The sequence below is a fragment of the Rissa tridactyla genome, chromosome 3 (genome assembly GCF_028500815.1).
Source record: "Rissa tridactyla isolate bRisTri1 chromosome 3, bRisTri1.patW.cur.20221130, whole genome shotgun sequence".
Lineage (NCBI taxonomy): Eukaryota > Metazoa > Chordata > Aves > Charadriiformes > Laridae > Rissa > Rissa tridactyla.
Genome location: NC_071468.1, coordinates 4,155,114 through 4,178,473, shown reverse-complemented (window position 1 = coordinate 4,178,473; position 23,360 = coordinate 4,155,114). Strand labels below are relative to the sequence as shown.

At 40.1% G+C, this 23,360-nt stretch overlaps 1 protein-coding gene across 8 annotated transcripts in view; it reads right to left on the bottom strand.

Moving 5' to 3' along the window:
- Positions 1-23,360, bottom strand: part of PLCB4 (phospholipase C beta 4) — a 205,712-nt gene that overhangs the window by 32,996 nt on the left and 149,356 nt on the right. For all 8 annotated transcript variants that reach the window (XM_054194796.1, XM_054194798.1, XM_054194797.1 and 5 more), the window contains 12 exons: positions 22,976-23,071; positions 21,367-21,467; positions 19,663-19,698; positions 16,915-17,056; positions 16,189-16,273; positions 15,847-15,971; positions 13,799-13,850; positions 11,446-11,548; positions 9,532-9,696; positions 6,449-6,653; positions 1,939-2,027; positions 1,349-1,499 (listed from right to left, as the gene is read on the bottom strand). In XM_054194796.1, coding sequence (XP_054050771.1) covers positions 1,349-1,499; positions 1,939-2,027; positions 6,449-6,653; positions 9,532-9,696; positions 11,446-11,548; positions 13,799-13,850; positions 15,847-15,971; positions 16,189-16,273; positions 16,915-17,056; positions 19,663-19,698; positions 21,367-21,467; positions 22,976-23,071 — 1,350 coding nt within the window. The remainder of the gene's footprint in view (positions 1-1,348; positions 1,500-1,938; positions 2,028-6,448; positions 6,654-9,531; positions 9,697-11,445; positions 11,549-13,798; positions 13,851-15,846; positions 15,972-16,188; positions 16,274-16,914; positions 17,057-19,662; positions 19,699-21,366; positions 21,468-22,975; positions 23,072-23,360) is intronic.

Sequence of the window (23,360 nt, the reverse complement as noted above, 5' to 3'; positions counted from 1 at the left end):
GAATCATTGCGATCTTAAAAGACCACAGAGGTAAGCAATACAAAACGAGGATCGTTACACAGGATATAAAAATGAACAGCTCTATTTTAACGTGCCAGAATACGGATAAAAACAGTTGCAGACAAGAACGCGTACGCACCGAAATCTCAGTTTAAGACCGGGGCTGCATCAGGCGTGCTGTGTTCTCAACAAACTTCCTCAGGATTTTAATTTAAAACGCAGACTCCTTTACTTTGTTCACCAGGTCTGCCTCCATGGCAACCAGGAATTAAGTTGCCAACCCCAGCAAATTTCGTGCTTAATTAGTGCATAATAAAACTAATACTTGTGCATCTTCGTGATGATATATGAAACATGAAAACACCTCACGGCGTAAAATAATCTGGGTTTTGCAGCAGGGAAGAACTTTGAAAGAGTTCAGGTGCCAGAGACGACCTCTTTTATTGCCAAAAGTGACTCCAGAGAAATGGCATCTTGTTTCTCAGGAGATCCCTTCACAGGTGTGTATTCAGCCAGGTCTGCTTCAGTTTAAAAACAAGAGCCGTAAGTGCTCCTTTTCACTCCCTTCCATCCCTTTGGGCCAAGGTGGATGAAAGAGAATGAACCAGACTCTGATTCTTGTGGCCCATTAACAGAAATACTTATTGTGTTGCATTCAGCTGTACAAATTTGTTTTCTCGCTTAATCTTCATTACCTGTGATGATATGTGAGAAACAAATAATCCCATTTGACCCTGTTAAGATGGTTTTGTTGAGTGAACGGTGAATAGTGAGGGGAAAAATACTTATTCACTTATAAATGAGCACATTTAATATGGATACGTTTTACAATAAACACGCCATTTCCATAATCACTATTCAGCGTAAAACCACACATTGAAAACATTTCTAATTGTTGGGAAATCTCTACAGAATCCAATGAATTCTAAATACCTTTAATTACTTAAATCTGCAACTCTGCCAAGGGATTTGTGGAGGGAGAAAAAAAAGAAAAGCAGAAGAGTTTCTGTGGAGTATACCAGCAAACAGTCATTCCTACCGGCATTCCTCTAGCAGATCTTTAGTAAACTGCTCCCAGAGTCACACAGGTTGCTACTACAGGCAGCAGGCACACAGCTACACAAAACGGTCACTTAGTAAAATAAGGCTGTATTGGCTTCATACGGCCCTTTTAGTAGCACACCGAATTTATCTGCAATTAGACAAAGACCACTCTCAGTGGCAAGAGAAGTTACCTTATAAAAGAGTACGAACAGATAGAACTGCAAAACTAAAATTGCGTGAGTACTTCTCTGTGACTTTCTGACTCCCTTCGGGACTGAAGGAGTGGTGCGTAGTTTTTATCTACCTTTCTTAGCGTCGGTCCCAGATCCAAAGCCTGCCGTAGTACTCGGTCGAAGCTCAGAGCTACTCTGGGGTGTTACGTTGGCTTTGGCATTATTGGCTTTTCCTTTTCTATCATTCTTTGAAGTGTCATTTGGTACATCAGCTATATCACTCTGAAAGGAACATTCACATCATAGTAAGTTAATTGTTGTTGTGCCTCTAATACATAAGGTGAGGTATGGGAAATTTCTGAACTTGCTTACTTTAAACTTAATTAAGAAAATTGCAACATACTTACAAACAACACTATATTTAGTAGGTAGCCTATTTTTAATGGGTACCTACTAAAATACAGCTCCTTTGTGATTTCTTAAAATTTCTGCTTCTAAGGGATGTGTTAGTATGATCCACGGGAAGTCAGACAGTGAATGGTATTTCAGTACACGTTAACTAACATAAGCCAATGTATTTCAGAGCAGGACAGAGCGGCTTATGTTTGAAAATGAGAAATGACAAGGTAACATGTATCGATTGGAGAAGGAGCGGTTTACTTTAAAGAAAGGACACAGCATGAACAGAAATGGGCTGCGTTCGTCATTATGTTCTACTTACAGTTTCGATACCCATAGCTCTCATTTGGTCTGCTCTTTTTTCTGTGATAGACAAAAATTTCTTTGGATCTGATAAAGCATCCACAATATCTGCAAGAAAAAAAAATAAACAAATAAACTTTTTATGACCTTCAGAGGCATTTGGAAATTAATCTTCTACGAGGGCTTTACCAACCCTGTTGTTACAATCCCTGTTGTTACGAGCCATGGCTTGCAACAATAGTCCAACTTGCCATTGTGAACTTGGCAGGATTAAAAGCGCTCATCGCCACAGCGCTTGAACACACTGGGAACATGAATCCGTTTACAATGCGCCAAGGGAGAGGTATTCATTCACGCACCTTATTTAGGAAAAAACCACAGTGACGCCACCAGACCACAGTTACCCTAACTTTCTCCCAGCTGACGGCACTAGAATTCGAGACCAGAAGGAGATCTCCCGAGCCACACAGCGCTAACAACTTTGTCTGCTGGTGATTCGAGGGGGTGCTGACTGACTGGGGACTGCAGGGAATTGCAGAAAACGCTGTTATATTTCCGAGCTAAACAGCAGTTTCAGATGGGTGGCTAAAGCAATCGGGGGAAATCTGTTCTCACTCGTCTTTGTGACACTCCATGTCTGGAACACGAGAGGCTGTGAAATGGCTTTTCTGTGAACCATAATGGCCGGTATTTGAATCTTGTACACGACACAGCACCATTGGTGGTATCAAAGCACTACCCAGCGCCCCATACCGCATACGTTATTGAATCTATTTTCCATGTGCAGTGATAAATGTCCAGGCATGGGTGTACGGAAAGACAAAGACACATACCTTTACCTGCATGCTGAATAATCCCTTTCCATGCTTAATTTCAACAGTCAAAGAATTCACAAATGGAAAAAATTACAAATTAAACTGATTCAGCTCCTACAACAATAACGCAATTCAGAGACCACAGAAGTGATCTGTTTTGATGACCCCTAAGAAACTTCAGTATTAATGAGGAAAAGGGCCACTGGTCTCAGTTAATAAGCCTTCCTTGTCAGAGCAGTAACTTAAAAAAGGAAGTTCGAATGCTGCAGCCCGACTGACTCATCAGTCACTACAAAATATTGTCATTTAATTAACTTGGGTTTTTTGTCACGACCGTTAGGAGGACTATGGACCTCACTTACAAGGAAACTATTTCTTCGCAGAATGCTGCAAAGTCCTATTTTTGGCTGCTTATGAGTAAAAGATAAATACCTTTGTACCCTTATATTCTAGATGGTCTCTCTAGCATAATAGGCCATTATTTCTGCAATGACAGTTCTGACACTCTCAAGTTTTCACCATCATTTGATTTTTGCCCATGCTTCATGCCATTTTCCAAGTTAGCTTACAATGAGGCAAGACAGAGAAGCTGGTCCACTGACCAGGTCTGTAATAATATCCAACCCATCAAAAGCCTGGGAAGAAACGTGCTATCCTTGTGCGAACTGGAGGCTTATCTCCCTTCCAACCTAACTGGTTCTACGTAATGTTCCTCTGAAGTCACCGGATGCAGGGCTCCCATTCCAACAAAAGTTGTATAAAATACATAGCATTACCCTTGACAGCTTTGTTTACCTACACAAATATGTTGTCTCAAATAACTGCCATGACCCAACGATGTCTTCTGCAACTTACTTCATATACACAAAAAAAGCGTAGAATTTATTTTCAGCCTTGTAGCCCAGTACCGACTGTCCCCTTTCCGTAACTTAGTAGGCATGTCTTTTTGTCCTTGGCACGCACCCTTCAATGAAAATCCAGGACTACCCTGTCAACTTTGATGCGTCATCCGAAAATGGAACCTGATTATCACAAGCTTCAAGGTAAAAATGACTAACGTGTTTGGGAAAGCAAGACCTTTGTAAATTGTATTACTAACCACACAAGCACATCACCAAAGGCTCAGCATTTCTACAAGGGGGATGTGACTCATCACTGCTTCTCACATTGTCATTTGTCCTCTGCTTACGTTTTTCTTTCTCCCCAGTGTGGTAAGGTGGGGGTGGGGAATAACATTGTGTAGAAGAATTGCAATTAAATATAAAACTAGGAAAATCACTGGAAGAGTACATTAGAGGACTCTAACCACTAACCTAACTAGCCATGCTTACTTACGTACAGACTGCTATTACAGAAGCTTCTCTTTGGAGAAGGCTACTTCATTTGCATTAATTTGCACAAGTATTGTGTTTTACTGGGAACAGAGTGGCTGATGCAAATAAACCACAAGAAATTACTAAGTTATATGAAAAATAAAATGATGCACCTTTTAAAGCCTACAATGCATTACCCATTCTAGTTATTATTTGGCACAAGTTCTTAAATCTTACTCATACAGGTTAAAAAAAAAGAAATATGAAAGCAGGCAGCTACTGAATTGAGCTATACCTTCCTACAGGTTTGCTCAAACAACCCTGGAGATCCTAATGACAGCACATAAAACAATGAGAGGTTCACTGCAGATGATAAGAAATTAAAAAAACACATGCCAACAGAACACTAATGATTCCACCCAAGTGTCAAAAGTTGTTTCCCAGTTGTGCATCATGCTGCTGTTCTGTATCGATGACACACATCACAACTATCTGGGAAGGGAGAGGAGAACTAATAATTGAACTCATTTAGTTTATGTTAATATGGGGCCTGTTTTTCCCAACCCTGAGAGTAAGCTTTAACAACCAGTTCTCTCGTCCTAGTCGCATTTTACTGTAATGATACCGTTACTCAGGGGGAGTAACGCTTTTCTGTGTCCTCACCTCTACCAGATAAACCATCTGTAGAAATGCTGATAATGCAGTAGATCAACCAGTACTGAACCGCACACAATTTGCAAGTTCTAAACTGGTGTTCAGATTCTCTTTGAAAAGCAAGTCCTTCACTTCTGAAAGTATCTTTGTATAATGCAGGTTAAAAAACAAAAATTTTTTTTCTTCCTACATGACCGGCACACTCAGCAGCTTGAGCCACATCACGCTCTGTTAAGTTTAAATCCTACTCTTAGAAAAAGCGTGGTATCAGTCAGAAAAACGTCAATCCCAAATCGGAAGCATGTCCCTAGTTTAGAAAATATGTTAACTGAGTCATTTACTGTCAAAAGCTTAAGCTCAGGACAGAATTAAAGCCCATGCTTAAATGTGTCCCTTAGATTCATGGTTCAGCCACTGCCTCAGGAATCCCAAGCTTAAGCAGAAGCTCACATTTGCCTTGAGACAAAGTCCCCGAAGTTAAATAGTGTAGATGAAACACGCTGCAGAAAGGCACAGCAGTGCTGCAAGAGCTGTGGCAAAACTCCAGCTGACTTGCCAGCAACCAGGATTTCGCACAGGAGTGCCACAAATGCATCTGTAAACACTTAAATTTTTCCACGAAATGTTGTTACTGAAGTGTAGACCTGGTTTGTTTTTGTTTGTTTGTTTGTTTTTTTTAAAGCATGGATAAACACCAGCAAGCACAGGCTTAGAGCTCCACTATCTACCATGTTAGGTAAGCCTTCCCTTTCTCCTTTGTACTACGCAAATGACGCTCGGAGAAGTGGCAGTCATTCTCTGCATAGACAGCAGGTTTGAAACCCTTTTTGCAAAGAGCAAAACGTTATTTTTGTCAATGATGTTCCACCAACAACTCTAAGGTGAACTTCATTTTGCTGCAGAGTCAGAGTACTAACGCTTAGTGCAATTCCTATGTTACAGTTTTAAATGGTTTACATATTGTCTAACGTACAAGCGAATTTCATCTGCAGGGAAGAAAACATTTCCCAGAGGTACACCCTCGGGGTGAACTTACCCATTACACTGATTTAAGTGGGGTAATGATTATTCTCAGCTGTTTGTTCCTATCCCCATGCGGCAATTTGCCACCGCTCAGTATAAATGACCGCGGCCCTGCCAACCTGATCATGGAAATGGCTCACATTAAAAATGACTTTCCTGAAAACCCAAAAATAATTAAACCACACTAAAAACATGTAAAACGGGGAGAAAAACGCAGAAAGGCTTTGGATGCTAAATGATTTCACTATCCTTTTTTAACAATGTGCCAATATTCTCAAGAAAACAAAAGTGGTTTTGCTTGAAAAAACAGGTCTAGATTCTGCATCAATTGTGAATACCTATAGGCCAAACAATATAGCTAAAGTATATGTTAACCTTACAAATATTTATGTCAGAAAAAAATGTAATTTAAAAAAAAATCCAAAGTTCCTAAAACGTCAACAGAGAAAATCAAATCGAGCTAAGTAGTATTAGCTTATTTTTTATATTATTGTGTCATTTAAGAGGTACACGTCAGTATCTTTAACACTGAGGCAGGCGCTCGGTCTGAAAGATGATTTCTTAACTGAACATGCAGGGTTTCCAAGGAGTTAAAATCCTAAATCTTTGCAATCCTCCAGCATTGCCTGTGTGTTCCTGGCCGGCACACTGACACCACAGCACTTCAGTACTTCCCCACCAACACTCCAGACTTACAGCACACAGAGATACAGGTTTATCTCACCTCCAAAACCATCAGGCACATATGTTTTAAGCACAATGTTGCAGAAAACCGTCGGAAGAGAGAGTGGTTTGTTGCCCTCATTCCGAAGGGAAATATGTCTGTAACCTGCTTGCAGACCATCCAGAGGCAGGATCCTCTGACCAATCAACTTATTATTGTCATCATACACCGCTATCCTCAGGACGGCGAGATCCGGGAGAATAACCTGGAAAGCCATAAAATGAAGAAATTCAATGACTCTAATACAGTAGGCACCCTTCCCGCCTTCCCATGTTTGAACCATTCACTTTGGATGCCAGAAACAGACTATCATCACTGTAAGAAAACGTCATTCCCTGCAAACTGCGCAAGTTGAGATGAACGTTTCCTAGAAAAGCTTTTTTTCCACCCTAAATAATGGGCAGGTTTCAGAATATGCAAATCCCGCAGCTTAGAGTTACACTAGCTAAATATTTTGCATATTTATTTTTCATTACTGAAGATATGGATAAGAAGGCAGGTAAGTACTACCTGGGAAATGACAGATAGAGCGGTAATCAAAGGGTAGATACTGCCGAATCAGGAGGAACCAGGACAGAAAGACGGGATTGGGGATGTATCCAAAAGGGCAGCAAAGAATAGAAAGAGCGCAAGTACAAGCTGATGGGGATCTAATGTTGAACTACGGGTTCTGCAAAGGGGAGAAGATGACAGAGGAGGGCAGGCCGGGGTGACAGACCTGCTGGGACGGCGTGCTGCCAGCAGAAGTGGGTGTGCTGTGCCTCAGGACATGAAGGGTACACGGTATGCGTGGTGGGCAGGGATGCTGCCAGCTATCTGCATCTGTCAGCCCCCATCGGGACCAACCAAAAACAGTAATAAAAAAATCCCCTGGCTTCCCTGGAACAAAGGTGCTGCCCCTGTGCCGGGAAGGGGGAGGAGACAGCCTGCCCAAGGGGTGCAGCCTCTCCGCCAGCCTGCCTCAACTCTGCTCCGGGAAAGGTCTTCCCACTCCTTCCCTACCTGGCTCTATTCATCCATGCTTACGGGACAAATGGGAAGACCGAAATAAACTGCGTCTGCTACACGCCTTAGACTTTCCCCCTGCCACTTTCATTTTCAGTCTCAGAGGGGCACAAAATAAAGTACGCTTTTGGCCTCTGAACCCACCTCAGCTGTTCACGGATATGCTGCTCTACTGGATTATAACTTCGAAGTCCCAGCACAGGTTACCACCAGCACTCACCCCCTCCTCCCCCTTACACAACAGAGTGACAACACAGAACTTGGTTAGAACGACTGAAGCTTTATTTTCATTAAAATAAAAACAAGAAAACATGACAGAAGAACAGTTAAACACATTACCTGAGAGCAACTGTGTAGGATTAAATATGAGCTTGAGGAGAACGCTGTAACCCAAATGGGGGGGGGGGTAAAATCTCTCCTCTACAGGCCACAGATCGGCACATCTTTCATTACATTATGGGCTCCGATACAGATTTGCTAGGGATCAGGAGCGGGGACTAAGAAGTTTATCGTTCCCTCTCCATTGATTTGTTCTATGGTATCCTGGTAGGCACTTCCACCCTCACGACTTTTTAGCATGGTGCCCCCCCACGCTTTCACTTCCTCCAACTAGAGGAACTGTTCCTGCTGTGTTTACGCCACTCATCTGCTTGGTCATCAATGTATGTCTTGATTATAATGCTAAGCCTGATACGGTAAGGTCCTGAGATGAAGAAAATTAATCTCTTGGCTGACTTATATGATGAGTTATTCAAGAGAATGTGTGACCGTGTAATTGTTCATTGCGGAGTAAAGCAGAAAGTCTGAGGAACACTGGCATCAGCCACTGTACCCGTGCCACGATACACAGGTACCCTCCTTTCCGACTGAAGCTGTGTGTACCCTGTAGTTTACTGGCCTTTTGATTTAAGAAATGAGAAAGCAGCAGATGCTGGCCATATGGCCAGGAAGCCATGGGCAACACCATCGCCTGTCATTGTACCTAAGCATCTTCCCTGTGCCTCCTCACATACAGAGAAAAGCACTTGAAGTCACACTCATTACGGAATATACTGGAGTCCAGAAAAACCTCTTGCATTAACTACATTTCTACTAGAAACTGGTTATACTATTACAAAAGCAGATTACGCGTGGAATAGGCCCAAGTGTGAAGTGTTATCACCACTCGGCAAGGTCTGTCACTTTGGAATAAAAGAGCAACAATTTTGCATGACAACAAAACAGGTGTAAGCGAAACAGACGTTACCAAAGACGGCACTGCCAACACACGTAGTCTGGATGAAAACTCCAGCCGACAGAAAAAAAAATAATAAAAAAAAAAAATATATGTGTATCATATATAGAGAGACTGAGAGATAAAAACTGAACACGGATGACTGATCTCTCTCTTTAAATCCCCCATACCAAGAAAAAAAGGTTTGTTTTTCTTTTGTTATTAAAAAAAAAAAAAAAAAAAAGAAAAAAAGAAAAAGGTACATGATGCACATGGACTACTGAAGGAGGGAGCTGGCAACACATCTGAGGAACACAGCACCCTTCCAACTTTTCCATGTAATAACATTGACCTTAGCTTTGGATGCAGCATCTCACCTGCCCTCTGGGCTGAAGGAACAGTGCAAGATAGCAGCCACTGCCAGGGCAGGGAAGAAGAAATCTCCAAGGAATGATGGTGTCCACCAGCGGGGGCTCATTCTGGGCAGACTGCATACCTTGAACACAGGCATGGCCACGGAGGAGGTGGCTACCTCCAAGTGGGAGGAGGAAGCAAAGGGGAGGGAAAAGCCAAACAGAAACAAACAAACAAAAAATAATCATGTGACAGCTACAGAGGTTATCCATTACAAAAATAAAACAAAGCAAAATTAAAAAAAACCAAAACTCAGCAACCTCTTGAAAGCTTATTTCAGCTTTAGCTTGTTTACGGTAGTAAACAGGAACCCTACAAACCCTTTTTCATGGGAGCAGTACTTATTCATGGGAGCAGTCAGACTGAAGCAGGGAGGGGTGGCTCAAGTGAGCAAGGATGCTCATGTGCAAAAGGGCAAGCAACCACAAACCGTGCTTTCCAAGTATCCTACCTTTCGAAATACAAATGATTCTTCATTGTAAACAGGGTTCAGACCATTGTTCATCACCATGCGCGTTCGAAATTCTTTACGTATCGTGTCCGTGGGTAAACCATACATATCCACTTCTACATACGTACCGATTTTTTTGTCTGATAAGAACTGACCAGATATTACCTGCAAGATAGTAACAGAGCAGTAAGGAAAAGCCATATGTAGTACACAGCATTTTATGAATACCAGAAATACTGGTATTTTTTTTATTGACAGCACTCTGAAAAACGCTTTATACAGAACAGGTGTATTTATTTAATCATATGAAAACGGTATATTCAGTGCTAAAATTGCATTTCTTTAGAAAAGCTTTTGTGATAAGACCTTAAATATATCCTTAATTTGAAATGACTGCGCTCATTGTGCTATGGTATTAACAGCTGTAAGTCAATCAGCCCAATTAGCCCATGTCTCACAGATGCGTTCACTATATTACCGAAAAACACTGAATAAACCAACCAGAATTGGGCACTGCTATTCTGCAACTTTAAACTTCCCGTTCAGAAGTGCTATCATCCATTATACGTCTTGACTACAAAGAGCTGAAAGGAAGCTATTGCTCTGCCTTCACTTAGGTAAAGGTTTTAAACTAATCACGTCAGTCTAATTCCGTATGATGTGTCTGGGAAGTGTAGGATGCTTAAAAGCAAACAAACAATAAACCCACACGACTCCTCTATATTGTTATGTATATGAAGATTTGTTGCAATTTTACTCCAAGTCAAGATTAATCTAGCCACAGCAGGTGATTACTCCAGGGAAAAATTTTTATTCCATCAAGACGATCCAGTACTTAAAAATACAGCTAATGTTTTCGTTACTGTGATCAAGGAGGGAAGAAAAAAACTGAAACATGATTTCACAGACCTAAGCTCATTTTGAGTCCTTTTCTTTTCACGATCTAACATTCTTCCAGGGCACAATGTGAAAAGTTAAGTGGCTGAGGGGTACCATCGCTGGCTTCAGTCCACTCAACTCCTTAATAATAGAATTTACACGGAATTTGATACTAGTTTTAGTCACACAAGAAGAGGAAGTGGCAAAATATGTGATCTAAGAACTCTCTCTTGTGATATTTAGAACTTATGTTCTCTCCACCAGATCCAACTTCCTTCTTGGAGGGATTGTACTACCATTAACATCAAAGAAAAGAAAAAACAATAAAAAGGTTTTGTTCTTCTGGAGGTGCAAATGAAACTTAGTTAAATTCTAGAATGCGCAATGAACTCCTGGTCGGAGAGAGTTTCAAATTTCCACGCTGCACATCGAAAGCGGTAACTGAAAGTTGAAGCCTTTTGTTAAGCTGCACAGAGGGTGTTTGAGCAAAGAGAGCAGAGCGTCAAGTCACAAAATAGATTTTACAATTGTCAGCCTCCTTCCAAAATGCGATAGATAACCATGCTTTAGAATTACAACAGAAGTTTTAGTGACTTTGTTACACCCAGATAACTCCAAAGTAAGGACGTCATCACATGAACCATTTTTCTCTGCTTACTTTGAAAATATCCCGTCCATGTGTGCCCATGTTCCTCCTTCCTCTATGGTGACAAGCGCTGTTTGTACAATTTCATACTGGCCACAGAAATGAACTTCACTCATTTATTCATTTGTGTGGGCAGATGTAATTCAAAAAGAGCACGAGGGTGTTTAAAATTCAGTGATAATGTGTAATAACAAACCATTTCTAATTCTATGATGTTCCGCTCAGATCAAGTAAATATAGACGCCTTAGCCAGCAATAAAAAAAAAGGAAGGAATTTGATGAAATCCACACAATCTAAGCACATTTTCTGTAGATATCCTATTTCTGTCGACATTTAAATGTGATTTTGATGTGGTAAGATGACAGAAGTTTGTCTATTGCTGTTTTACCTGTACGGAACATGTTGCAGCAATTACACCATCTACAGGAGTTTCAGAGAAAGGGTCAAACGTTCGATCTGGTCGTCGCATGAAATCTGGTTTAAGTAGATACCTTATTTCAAGAAAAAGAACAACAACATTATTCTTGTGTGGAAATTAAAACTGTATTAAATACAAATAAAATGGATGTCTCCTACAGCACTGTAAAACACAGCCCATCATTCCAGCTGCAAGTGTAAGAAAGTAAATGGAAATATTACGGTTGTCTAGAATACGGATAAATGTTAATCTTAATTTTGAATTACCGGATACTGAGAGATGAAATCAACCCTGGATTTCAAGACGAAAATTAATGTAGTATAAACAAAGACATTGCAAAATAATTCAACAATACATTTTAAAAACACAGTGAGTTATCATACAATAAAAAGTAGACGCTCTTGTTTGTTTTAATTCTTTAACACTTCGGAAAAATACAAAGGGATTATTCAATTTTATTTTTTTAAACGAAGCAGTTCCAGAGTCAAGACTCATACAATAAATTTCAGCTGGAAGCTAATTTTTTCATCTCGGTTATAAAACCTTGGGGGAAACAGCTGATAATGTCAGTGCTGACAGATTGTTAATTATAGTGGCATGAAAGGTAGTACCATAATAACACTTACAACACATCCCTGAGGACTATACACTGGATCAACATATCAATGAAGCCAATACGTGCTCTGATGAATCAAAATCCAAGGATTCTGCCATCAAAATGAAATAGTTGATCCCAGAAATGCTGTGCTACACATGACGGGGGTTCTCTTCCACTGGTGGAAGAAAATGTGTAACCGGGGTCATCTTGCTAATTTTGCAGCCCTGACAGACAACAGCCGCTAGAAGACGACATTTTATCCACCTTTAGTCTCTTCAGTGAATCACTGGTACACAATGTTATAAAGGCCTAGACAGGATTCAGAAAAATTCCAATGGAAAGAATGTCAATGTTTTCTCCCATTTTTTCATAACGTGGCTTCTGCTTAGGAAAGTAATATTCCTCATTTTTCTTACATTATAAATGTATGTGATTTCATAATATTTTATTAATTTAAAGTAGTTTATGGGCAGAAGGGAACTATCAGAAACATCCTTAGCCTCTGCTTCAGGCCTGCTGAAATAAAAAATGCTGAAGCCACTGACTCAATTCTTGTTTTACCAGGATGAAAACTGTAAATCAGAGAAAAAAGGAGTACAGACAGAAGGAAATGCGTCTTTTTAAAAATTTTCATTGCCCTGCATGTTTTCTGTGACTGAAACGGCACCGTATTTATAATGCACATAAAAATATACCACTGTATTACTGTAATACCAGAAGACTGACAGAAGAATCAAGTCGTTTAGTTGATAATGAGCATTTGGCAAGAACGCACACGTGTTTTTTCACTAGGCTTGGCTTGTGGGTCAAACAAGAAAGGAATCACACCCCGCCATAAAAAAAAAAAAAAAAAAAAGCTTTGGCTTTCTGCTCTTTTTGTTATTCTGACTGAAATGACCAGAGACTGCACCTGCATCAAACCCAAGAGAGAACTCACAACTGAAATAAAGGCATGGAGTGGCAAAGCACTGCGCTGCCCATTCTGCAGATGAGGAACTTTACCGAGCTTCATTTACTCAGATTTCCTTTCTAAATAAGACTTGCGTTAGTAAAAGAGTTGTTTCTTCCCAGGATGAGTTTGCAGTTTTTAATGTGTTTCTGGACTGTCATTTCCTCTAATTCATCAAACTTCTCCTTTCTCTTGATGCTAATGATCAGCCTATCCTATTAAGGTATAAACTCAACGTTTGAGAAAAACCTATCAACATCACTTGAGCATCCCATCCTTTTTCATGCAGAAGTCATGAGCAGGAACTTGGAGAGACGAAACACTTCAGTATTCTCTGTGAAATCTGCTCTCCAACTAAAGTACACAGATTAGAAAACTGTTCCGTTAGTATTAAGACTCAACTTGTCCCAGTAAATTCGGCAATTCTGTGAACTGTGCAATGAATTTCCCTTCTGAGGCATATCTTCAAAGAAAGATTGAGAACAGAAGCTGAAGATGCATTTAAATAGCTGTGTATGGCACTCATGATCTTCTTCATAATTTGCACACAAAGCCTCTTCTATCTCACCTTTAAAATCTGGTCTTAATTAAAAAACATTATTCATCAGAGTACTTCCTTGCAGGGGATAATTCTCCCTGAATTCTGCTAATTTCTACTCTTCACCTAGCATCCCGTTTTTATTTTGTAACACATAATTAATTGTGATAAAATTTTATTAAAACCATAGTAAAGAATTCCGATACATAGCGACAACAGTTTAAATCATATCACTCACCCGCATGATCCATTATATTCAAATTTTCCTTGATTCAACTGCATTGCTAAATCTGTCAAGAGTGAAAAAAATTACTATCTTTCCTTCTGAAAAAGCAGATCATGAACAGTCCTTTTTAGAAAATACGACTGTTTGTCCAGAATTGTCAGTTTAAACAAAAACGAAATTTAATGCATACACAACACAAACATTTAAGAAATAAAGGGAAGCAGTAGGGAAACTTCAGATTTCTTCACAGTAGGAACAGCTTTATCAACCCAGCTGAAGTCTGTGCCGTGCTTAGAAAATAGTCTCTCCCCGAATTGACACGCACACAGTAGGCAGAGAAGCATCAGGCTGTGGTCATGTTTAGTGCCTGGGATGGGACTTCCATCATCTAACTTTTCTACCTACGGTATAGATGTCTCAATGTCTGCTAGTGATCTACAATCACTTTGAATAACGTAGGGTTACAGGCACTTTAACAGTGCAGTTCATCTCAGTCTAAGGCAAACTTATAAAATATACTAGATGAGACATCCCAGCAGTATGTGTTTCTCTACAATGACCATAGACAACCACATCCAATGAAGCTGTCTGTATCCTGATGGCTTAAAGAAGGCGAGATGAATATCACACTGGTTTTCTACAGGCTTAATTGAATAAAATACCACTAAAAGAAACCACAAAGATCCCAGCAGCACTGCCTAATTTCAACATTTAAAGCATCTGAGTTTTATTCAATGCATTATTATGGCACGTGTATGTAAGGACAAATGGTAAACAGATAATAACCCCGCTCCCATCCAGCCCTCTCCCAAACTTTGTAAAAAATAAAATGTTTTCCTGCAGGTTTCCAGTTACACTGAAATACAATATCCTTGTTTAGTGATAACAGAGGTATTCTCTTGCCCCACAGACTCTACCTTCAAAAGGGAACAAAATACGTTCTCTGTTACACAAAAGACAAGATTCTCATATGCTCATATCAGTTATTATTTGCTTTACTGGGCAGCCTTCACTTGTGTTTCCTCAACTGTTCTTCAGCCTGACAGCACAGTTGGATCATAGAAGACTAATACAGGAAAGCTGCTCACTTCCAATTATACAATTACCCTTCTTATTTTGCAATACAAAGGGGCTGAGAACGAGATGCAGTGGGCAGAGGCCGCGTGGGGAGCCGAGTGAAGCTCGCGTATCTGCTCCAAGCTCCGCACCGTGCCCAGGGGAGTGCTTTACAAGCAGTGTTCTCCGGTACAGCTTTCTCTTGCTTCGTCAGCAAGTGAAATCAGCGCAAAGCTTTGCAGGACAGCTATGATCATTAGGAGCGTCTGCAGTACCAGAGACACCGTTCAGGGGGGAACCACAAAAAACCCCAAGCGAGCACAAAAGCACTATCGCGGCTAGAGAAAGAAAATAGAAAAAACTGCTCTATTATGTACATGATGGAAGACATTCCTAGATTAATTTAAAAAAACCAAAACAATAAACCCCCCTACCCTGTTAGTTACACTCACACCTTCACTGAACAGGAACAATACATCTCCTCTAAATTTACGTTGTGGAGAGGCATTTACATTCCCTGGCATCACTCTCTCAGCTGGGATCTCAGACCCCATTCTCGGATGCTGAACACATGACTCTTTAACACTTCGCAATAACTGGTCCAGAAATGCATTTGGCACGCAGTCATTCCTTTTTTGCCATCTTAATTTGTACACCCCTTCATCTTTACTTTGCAGACATGCACCCAACTGTGCCCAAGGCTGTGTTTTGTGAAAACAGTGTTTTCCCTGTTAATTAATACCTTTTATTAATAAAACATTATCACTTATGTGAGAAGTTACAGTACTCTATTATTTTTCCATGAAAGGGGACTGAATTTTCCTGCTATGTATGGCTTTTTTTATTGCTCCTTTTCTTACGCTTCCATAAGTCCGCCCCACTGTATTATTTAGCCATATGTCTGTTTCCTCAAAAAATGCCAGAAGCAAACCCATGGCATCTGTTTGAGAGTTCCTGCCCAAGCCATTCTTTAGGATTGAGGTTCACTGGTCGTTGCTGCCTACCTGGGGTCTGATAGTTCAGTGAGACCATCTGGCAGCCAGCGTTCCAGAAAATTTGAGGCATGTAATTACTGGAATCCACTCGGCCTCCCTTTGGGTATATCCGACTCATTTGTCGTTTATTATAACTGTATAATTCATCAAGGCAAATGAAATAAAAGCATCATAGAAATGTATGGTCATATCCTGGTATCTTCAACATTTCTTACATTAATCTTACTGTTTCTCACCCTATGGGCTACTTTCCCTTTTCCTTTATAGACGTGGAACACTATGAATCTAGAAAGGTACACTGGTTTATTTGTAGCATTAGGAGAGAAGCGGTATGAGGAGGCAAAAGGATACTTCACAAACTCAATGGCATGGGTCTTCAAATACCCTAGTCCGACTGATTCATTGAAAGAGGACATATTATGATGAATATTACGTTCTAGAAAGAAAAGACAAGACATTTTAAAAAACTTGTGTGATGACAAATCAAAATTAAAAACCATGCACTATATGTAATAGCAGGATATAGCAAATTCCGCTCTGTTTCCCCTTTATCTGTCACTCATAGAATCAAATTATACGGGAGATATTTCATAATATTTCTGACTTGCCTTTTTCTTTCACTTCCTGGGCAATTGACAAAACTTTTCATTTTTTGTTTAGGATAATATTGCTATTCAGAGCCTGTGTCGCGTGGCTAGATAAGGCTAAACAACATGATAAATCACCTAGTGTGCAAGACGAAAGCATCAGCTAACCGCTGACCACTGCGACAATCACACTCACCTTACCTTACAGAAAGACGAACTGAAAAAAGCAGTTTAGTTGGAAAGGTCTCTAGAATATAATCGACTTCAACAGCTTCACATTCTCCCAGTAATTTAGTGACTCCGTGTGGATGACCAATGGAATAACATGCTAACTTTACATTCAAGGAAACAGAGATCTAAAAATATGCTGATGATGGTCATTAAACTATGAAAGTCTTATGCCATTTCTAAACTCAGGAAATGTAGAGATTAAAAAACTACCTAGAATAAGCAGACAAATACTTTTATTTCATTCAACCTTTTATGTTACCTTCTGCTACATCGAAACCTTGAAATTTTACAGGTTGAGCATAGTTGACCATTGTTGATAAATATGGATGTATATTGGTTGTGGCACCTACATATTTGTAAGATGCCATCCACGCTTGTTCATCTTCAACAGTTACTAAACCCTGAAAACACATTAAAAAGAATAATCACAACCTGTGTGTGCACACACTATCGTTGGAATTTTCAAATGCGATACAAAATTATACGCAAATCTGCAGAAAGTTAAAGAAAGCGCAATTTAAAACAAGAAAAGTGGAAATTTAATGTCACAAATTGGGATTTGTTTTCTTACTGATATATGCACCAGACACTCTCAATGTTACAGGATGCATGCAAGAGGACTGACGATAGAAAAAGCTCCTAAACAGTGGGTAAATATTACATGATGTTAGTAGGATAACTTTGGGATAAAAGATAAATATTACAACGGACTGAACAATGGTGGGAGATAATGATCTATCTTTGTCAAATAAATTGCTAAGAATTGCAATTTAATACATTTTCCCACAGCAACTGCGGCGGAGTAACGCACACTTGGCACCGGGTAGAACTTTCTCAACATCAAAACACAAATAGGTTCAATTGCTAATGTTTACTACTAAAAGCACCCCAAAATATAGGGATTACAACCTTCATTGGACAAACAGATGTCACCAGACCAACAAGAGACAAAGTACCAAGCTCATATTCCTGGCCACATAAAATGATAAAAAATCTGAATCCATCATTCATGAAAAGGATGCGCTATATCTACAACAGAACTTCCAAAGTTTTCTACAAGTATCTCAAAAACCCACAATAGGAAGCGCTTCTAATGTGGATCTACCTGTCCAACTTCTTCCTTTCCCTAAACCAGTTTTAAACATGTTCTTTTCACTAAAAGAAAGAAAAAGAAAGACCTCTGTCAATCTAAGCAAACTCCGCAAGGCTTACTGTTCATGGCATTTTTCCCCCGAACTTTTTTCTTGTGCTCCTACAAGTGAGCCAGTTACCAAAAAATTTAACTGACTGTAGGCTGACAGTGAATTTCCGCAAGGAATTACTAAGTATATTCAAAAATTCTCACAGTACCACTTTTTATTTTCAGAATGCAACCCATGTTTGTCAGAAAGTTCTCCTCCGCTGTTGTATCAGGAAATAGCGAAGAGGAGGACGCGCTGCACAGCCCTTTCTGGGGCAGTAAGCCTCAGCGTGCCTAACAGCATTACAGCACGGAAGCATGGGGGTCACCGTACCTACGCTACTGCAACTCATTTACTCAGGAGATGGGAGAGTAATGGAAACATGGAACTACTTGCCAGCATTATGGGTATCTACCTCTACCTGCCATACAGTGCGGACACATTTCAAAAAATTAATTCCATGTGAAGTGAAACACTTTATACCCTGATATGATAAGACAATTAGAGTCGCAAGGAACGTCGTTTTCTGACTGCATAGAATTCTCAGAACGAGTCCAGGTGCACGCAGGTGGTTTTGTGTGCATTTTAGACTGAAGTAAACTTCCAGTGGCCCATGAAATTTTGATGCTGATCACCAGGGCTCAACCCACTGCTTTTCAGGAATCCGCATATTGAGGATTCACAGATCTGTTCCCTAAATATGCCAAATGGTACATCCCTTTATTAGTAGAATACAGGCATTTTTTTGTTACCAGCTCCATATTTGTTAAGATTTGTTTAGATCAAATTAAGGCCAAATTTCTTCAAAGGACCTAGTCCTTTTCAGTGTCTTCATTTTTGGAAGGTCAATAATTCAGGAAGAACTGAGCACCCATCTTCTAAAAACCAGGTTCCTTCAATGTGCCTCCTGCCGACTGCTCAGAATTGCTAATTGTATTTTACTATCTTCATCCCTAAATGTTTAAGTAATGAATCACAGTGAAAAGGAAGTCAAAGGGGATTATGCATGCCTTGGATTATGCATGCCTTAGGGCCAAGGCAATAGCACGCTGCAGACTATAGCTGTAGGACTGACACACTAGCTCTAAGACAACATTCTAAGACAACCTACTCGTCATTGATTTTATCTTATTTACTTGCAGACCCATAATTTTTAGAGCAAACGGGCTATACTCTTTGCAGTGTTCACAACTTTAAAACTATGAATCAGAAAGGAATAAGGATGGAATGTTTCATAAAGCCTAGGGAAACGAAGGAATGGTTACAACAGCACATGATCCTTTTAGGGGCTAGAGAAAACAATGGGGAAAAGTTGGTCTCTCTAGGTTATTTACACCTCCCCACCCCTCAAGAAAAGAAGCAGAAACCACTTAGAAAACAACACAGACTGAAACAAAGAGTGGTTAGGAAAAGGAGCAGCTTTAATGAGAGAAGAGAAGGAAGGAGAAGAGTGGAAGGAGGCGGGAAGAGTCTTACAGAAGGGATTCCTGGGAGAAGATAAATGTAGAAGTCCCAAGGGAAAGCAAAAGGAGGAAAAAGAGAGAGGAAAACAAAGTGCAGTCAGGGTAAAGGAAGAGGAAAAAAAAGAAGCAGGGATGATACATCTCAACACCATTCAAAGAACTGCTGTTTCCCAGCGCATCTCATTGGAGACTGAGATCAGACACTTCTAAGGAGGCAGAAGTCTTGCACTCCTGTCTTTCAAAAATACTCTATAGGTGCAGTGAAACTGCATAAAATTGTTAAACCACTAAGAATGCATGGTAAGTAATAAGTATGTTATATGTAACGCAATAAAACAAACTATATAACATCCTATGTGTCACCTTTTTACTGTTTTCTTGCTCAGAATCTTCAACAGCCTAAGGAAAAAAAATATATATACATTACCAAAGAAAAAGCAATATGAAACACTCACAGTAAGAAAAAAAAAATACTCAATCCTCAAAAAGTTATTGCATTTAGAAGTAAGTATACCCTTTCTGTGTGGCTCGCCTGTCCCATACATTTGCAAAAATTTGCATTTCTTTCAAATCTGGGTATACAAGATATGAAATTCAACAGCTGGCTAGCAATGAGAATAGGAGGAAGGATGCCAGACAGTTGAGCCCAAACCAGTGCTATCACTAGGTGCCGGGGATAGGAAGTTTCAGAGAAGAATGAAAGAATGACACACCCAGACCGCACAAAACATCATCTGATCTGGATATGCAAAGGGCCCACACTCTGAAAACTTAAGGGTTAAGACTGCTGTAAAGTGTGCTTCAAATGGCCACATTTGGAAAAGGCCTATCTCAAGATGTCATTTGCAACGGGACAGTCTGCTGTCTGTCTTCAATTACAAGCTGCCACTACTGAGAATCTCAGACAGATAAATGTTGACTCGGCACTGAACGTCCGTTCCTAAGGAATAAGTCACTGATCAGCAAAGAAGCAGAGAAGTTACCCAAGGGCTTATGCTGAGGATGAGTGACTGATCTGAAAAAAAACCCCAAAACACTCAGGCAGCTGAGGACCAGCTAACTTAGGAAGTAAAACCAGCCCTAGAGCAAAGTTGTTAAACAATACTTCAGTGGGAGGATTCATAAAAGTCCTGAAGAAGCAAAGATGTTGACTTGAAGAGATACCAAGAAGGCAGGCCCGATGTCTCGGTGATACTGCTAAGAGACATACTGCCAAGGGCAATCTGCGCTATGAGAGATTTTCCATACCTATACTTCTGTCTGGGGTAAGATCCAAAGGTAGCCAGGCAGGAGAGAAGAAGTAGCCAAAATACTTCTGATAAGGAAACTTAGCGCTCACATGTGGTTTTGCTTTTCTGTAGCAAGCAGCAATAACGCCTTCAGTGCCAGAGCAGGCTTCGTTTTGAATTCCAATATTCTGTATCTGATTGCTGTCAAGTAATATTCAAGTTGCTGAGCAGAGACTGATAAACTGTACTAAACCTTGTATTGGTGGAATAAAGGGGACTGCTCCCCTGCCTGCCAGCTAGCTCCCTGCTATAGCCCCACCGCCAGACCACCCCACTGCGGAACCATTGTCCTGTTTTGCCTTCATTGCCATAGGTGGAGCCTACCCTAGGAATTAACAATAAAAACTGACCCAGGGAATCCCTGTAATGAAGACAACAGGATGCAGCCTTACAAAAACCATTGTTGAGCAAGGAAGTTAATCCACCTCGTATTAGGGCTCTGCAACTGGGATGCAAAGTTATAAAAAAAAAAAAAAAATAGGAGCAGGAGACAGCTTGCTGCCTTTAATTAGTATTTTTGATCAAATCCTCCACTTGTATACTGTTTCCCTACATACCGATTCTGTTTCCTCAATGAGCATTCTGCATGAACAAGCAGCGAATATTTTTGGCTACAAAATTTTGTCTTCTCATCAACCTAAAGGCTAGGAATCTGGTGAAGATCTAGGGTTTGACTCTTCTGACAATAGGTGCTGTGATGCTTCCACAGAACAGTGTGTCTTCTACACCCACCTCCATGAAAAGCTTCCAAAAAAATATGTATAAGAAGTAATCCCACCTTTTTGACACTGATGGCAACAGCTTCTTTTTGACTGTAATCGTCTACAGTAAGGTCACTTCCAAATTTGTACTCTGGATGAGCTTCTTCTTCCTGGTCAGCTGCACAGAAAAGAAAAAGGAACTACTGGTTTTGTGTGAGACATGAAACAAATGACAGTTGAAAACACACGTTTGCTTTCGGCATTTTTTAAAAACAGAAATTAAATCCAGGGTATTGGATTTCCAAGAATTAGTAGTAATTGCACCTAAAGGCCTGAGATTCCTACAGCTTTGACATGGTTAGTAACAGAAATGCTACTTATTGTATTTTTGAAGGAATCAGTAATTTGCTTAGCAAAAGTGTAAAAAAAAAAAAACCAACAGGCTTGGGGAAATAACAAGATATGAAGACAGAGTTCTTTAAGTAAGGATGTAAAAAGTTGCTGGTGTCCAGGCTTTTCACATGCATTGTTAGAGGCTCCTTATGTGCCCCCACTATAGAGAATGACTTTTATTTGCTTTTACAGTGATTTTCCATTAGAACCTAGTCTACTCAAAGAAGTTAAAAGGCCTCTTACAAACACAAAACCATTATTCATACGGATTTAAACAATAATTTTAGGAAATACTTATTTGAGCCTCTTGATAGTCTGGCACATAATTAATACACCCAGCACAATAAAAACACTACTAGAAATAAGCATTCCAATGGAAAACAGCCTGCAAAACAACAGAATCTCCTCAGTGCTCCTTGACCACCTGAAGAAAGATACCGAGCGGCCTCCAAAAAATTGTTGTACTTCAGTCTTTTTTAGGATCACAAGGACAGATACCAAGATTTGGATCACTAAGGACACCTTTCATGAGGACCTCTACTGACTGCAACAGCAGTGGCTTTGTGCTAGTTAAAAAAAAAAAATACAAAAAAAAAAATCAAGGAGAGGCACAAGGGGTAAAGCTAAAGCTGGGATGTTCAGTATGACAGGGGTCACAGGCCAGTACCTTGGTACAGATGCTTGCAGGCAATGCATGATTTACCCCTTCTGAAGGTGGACATTTAAAACAAACAAGGTGAATCACACCCTAGATATGTCTGTTTTTCTGTGTTGGCCACGAACACATTCCACACCACTGGCTCAGATCTAGATGTTTATACTGAAGATATCTGCAGTTTGTCAAGAAAAATCCTATCCCTCATTTTAACCTTATAAAACATAATGCAACAATCCAATCTGATGTTGACACAAGTATTAAAAATAGTGACAAAATCCGTTTTCAAAGCAAAGATCACAGCTTCCCACTCTCACAGACACACAGCGAAAATCTGACTTGGTTGCTGCTCCAATATGATTTCTGAACAGTACGTAGAAGTTAAAATTACCACTAGTACCACCAACTGAGCTCACGTTCCTACCACAGCCTGCCACAGAGCCGGGAGCAGCTGTGGTATGTATCTGAGATGAGATGGTAAGGCTGGAGGTCTGTATAAATGGTCCACCACTGAGCCCAGACTTACTGCTGCTGCCACAGACCACGGGCACGTGGGTAACGTGTATCCCAGCTGCTCATGCCGGCCCACTGATTTACCACAAGCAATGTTTGAGAGCCCTTCTCTATGAAATCCTCACCACTTTCTATTTCTTCTTCATTATCATCCTCCAGGATATTTACAGGAGCAGCAGTTTCCCCAGCCTCCATCATCTTTTTCAGAGCATCAAGCTGTTCTGTTAATAAGAAAAATAAAAATAAATCAGTCATGACATGAACATTTGTAGAACAAAGAAATCCATGAGAACAATCATAAATTATTCTCTGATCCCGAGAGCTACTTTTATTTACAGGGTTCTCTAAGTTTTCAGTGAGCAATAAGATTTTACAGAGTAAGAGCATCATTAGACATCCTCTGTTGTCAGACCTGAAAAGTGGTCAGTAAGGGCTGTATCCAAAGCTCCCCGAAGTTAAGAAAAGTATTTCCACAGAATTCAAAGGTTTTTGGAGCAAGCATATTATTCT